Raw genomic sequence first — 2,637 nt, forward strand, 5'->3', positions numbered from 1 at the left:
TGGTCCCTGGGCACGTGTTCTAGTGCTGTCGGCGGCGGAGCTTTAGAGGCCACAAACCTTAGGATCCAAGCGTTTCTACTCACACTACATTCATCCCCCGTATACGTCAAATCCGCTTTGGGAACCCTCATTGAAAGAAGCAGCTCCAAGATCCAAAGCGGCTTGAGCGTCACGCCCTCGGCATCCGGCGCCACAGTGGGATTCTTCAATTTCGTTTGACGTATCACTATTGTGGACCTTGATTGCTTTTCTTTTGGTAGGCGGGAGGGCAGTCACTAAAAGTTTAAAAGTTTCATTCATCCACTTTTTGAGGGTCGTTTTGTAAGTGAGCCTTTCCCTCCGTCGGATGGCGTTGTTCTTCGACCTCCCTCCGAAGCGGCTGTTGACTAACCCCTTTAAGTTTGGTATTTTTCTGTCTGATGCCGGGGACTAAACCCCCTTTTGGCACCGGAAACAGGCACTGTCACATACAGAATAGCTTGGGACGTTGGCTAAATCACGCTGTTTACACCACACACACCCCCAACGAGTTGCAGAACTGTTTCTTCACCTTTGCGCCGCTCTGTCTATTGAAGCGAAACCCACCTTCCTTTTTCCATGCAGGGAGGCGGTGACGGATGAGCACTTTTCATTACCTTATACATTCGGGGGTTAACGGAAACACCAAACAAAGTCCTTCCATGTTTATTGTCTAATTTTTGTGTGGCAGTCCACTCCGACGTTCCACTCCCTATGATATGTAGTATCGAGGGATGCCTCTGTTTTGTTATTCCTTATCTTTCACGTAATTTCCCCCCCCTGAGTTGGCCTTTTAATCCTCTCGATTGAGCATCAATGTGCATTTTTGTTTTCTAACTCTTCAGTTCCCTGAGACGTGCTACCATCAGACAGAATGGTGGAAATTAACTCCCACTATTTGCTTGCGCCACCCCAGTTCTGCTTAACTTTTTCAACCCTTCTATTTTTACATCCAAATGGTTGAGGAAGTAAGCTGACGTAACATGAACTGAATATCACACAAAAAAGCATAAGTGTATCGATCAGCCTTTGTAAAGCAGCCGATAACGTTTCCTCTTAGCGGCCCCCAGGCACTTAAAGGCGAGTTTGGAGGCCCAATTTTCATTTTCAAGGTAGGTGGGTCATGCTTCTTAAATATCAAAGAATACAAGTATGGTTGCTTGCTCCTGAGCTAAAGTGAGCCAACTGCGGACAAAAGGCTGCCTTTTTCTCGGCATATCCACTATAACCAACATCCTAGGCGGGAGGAAGCCATCCACATTGGACTGAATCCCCCCCCCCAAATGATTGGGCCGAGGGTTCGCTAACATCTCCGTTAAGAAGTGAGAGTGAATAAAGGAGACCTTAGACTGGCAGGATGGTGCAGGCTCTGGCAGCGCAAATGAAATTCCTTAAACTGAGGAGTTCGGTACCGCGGCACATTTTCAAGGTGCTTGCTGAGAGTCCACTGACGACCGGGCCCCGTTTCCCCCAGCAAGCTACCACTTGTCGTCCTATCCGTGCTCGCGGCAGTTGCCCCCGTGGCGCGGCGGTGGGGTGGTTGGTGTCGTTTGTGGCAGAAATGCTGCAATATATTGAAGTCGACCTTTTTATTTGGGGTTTCCCCCTCTCGAAACCTGCACAAAAGGTTGTTTTTTGCATGGCCCATGGAACGTCCGTGCGGTGTGAGTGTTATCCGACCCTTCTCCCATCGGCGTAGTGTCTTCGGAGAAACCATCTTTGTTTTTCTTATAACGTTTCGCACGGCTAACCGGTTTCGCTGCACACCCTCTACATGCAGAGTACGAAAAAGAAGTCTACAGTTGGATTTTGCATTTTCCAACTTCCAAGACATTGAAGTGGTTTCCACGTCGTAGGGAGGCTCTCGCATGGAAGGTATGATACAGCTTGCATATATCGCTCTTTTCAGTTGCCGAAGACAAATTGTACTCTCATAAAGACTCCGGGACTCAGTTGACACCCATGCGTGCCCACGTGTCGCGTATGTGAAACGAGCTTTCTCCTCCGAACCGCTATGAATGATAATCCATTTCCTCTCATTTGAACTGGCACTGTGAACAGCTAGCCGAAGAGTGTTTAAACAGCCGGGCGCATCAGCGGGTAACCTTTCCGCCTCCCACACCGTAATCAGTGGTGGGACAGAGTCACCTTCGGAAGCTTTATCTAATGAAGGAAAAGGGAAATGCGCCTCCTATCGCTTCGCCTCGGTGGAAGCAGTAAGCCACAGAGGACTGCCCTACTAGAGGCACTGCGTCCCCAACACCTCTTCAGATCCACAAAAAGTGTGACAATAGCAATGGCAACAGTAACGGTTGCAACGTCATCTCCCTCTTTGTTCTATTCAGTACTCGTGTTCGGATTGATGGCCGTGAAATCTTGTATGGCATGAAATTTCCTGGTGTTATTGGTACGCAGGAAATGGGGATGTGAGTTTAATCAGTGGTCGCTGCTGTGAGCAACGGGAAAAATTTGTACGGATGATGTTTCTCATTTCTCATGAACGCGAATAGAGCAGTCATGACTTCATGAGAAGACTATACGTGCAACTCCATCGCTTTGTGTATCAAACAAAGGTTGCTGAAAAATAAAAAGAGTGTCTACCTTTCTTTTTTTTTTTTT

At 47.9% G+C, this 2,637-nt stretch overlaps 1 protein-coding gene across 1 annotated transcript; it reads right to left on the bottom strand.

Moving 5' to 3' along the window:
- Positions 1-1,333: 1,333 nt before the first annotated feature.
- Positions 1,334-1,888, bottom strand: TEOVI_000469900 (uncharacterized protein; the record flags this gene model as incomplete). Its single annotated transcript, XM_067222087.1, has 1 exon — positions 1,334-1,888. The coding sequence occupies one exon, from the start codon at positions 1,886-1,888 to the stop codon at positions 1,334-1,336; it is 555 nt and encodes a 184-aa protein (XP_067078188.1).
- Between the last annotated feature and the right edge of the window lie 749 nt (positions 1,889-2,637).

This window comes from Trypanosoma equiperdum (assembly GCF_001457755.1).
Source record: "Trypanosoma equiperdum strain OVI genome assembly, contig: ctg_1557, whole genome shotgun sequence".
NCBI lineage: Eukaryota > Euglenozoa > Kinetoplastea > Trypanosomatida > Trypanosomatidae > Trypanosoma > Trypanosoma equiperdum.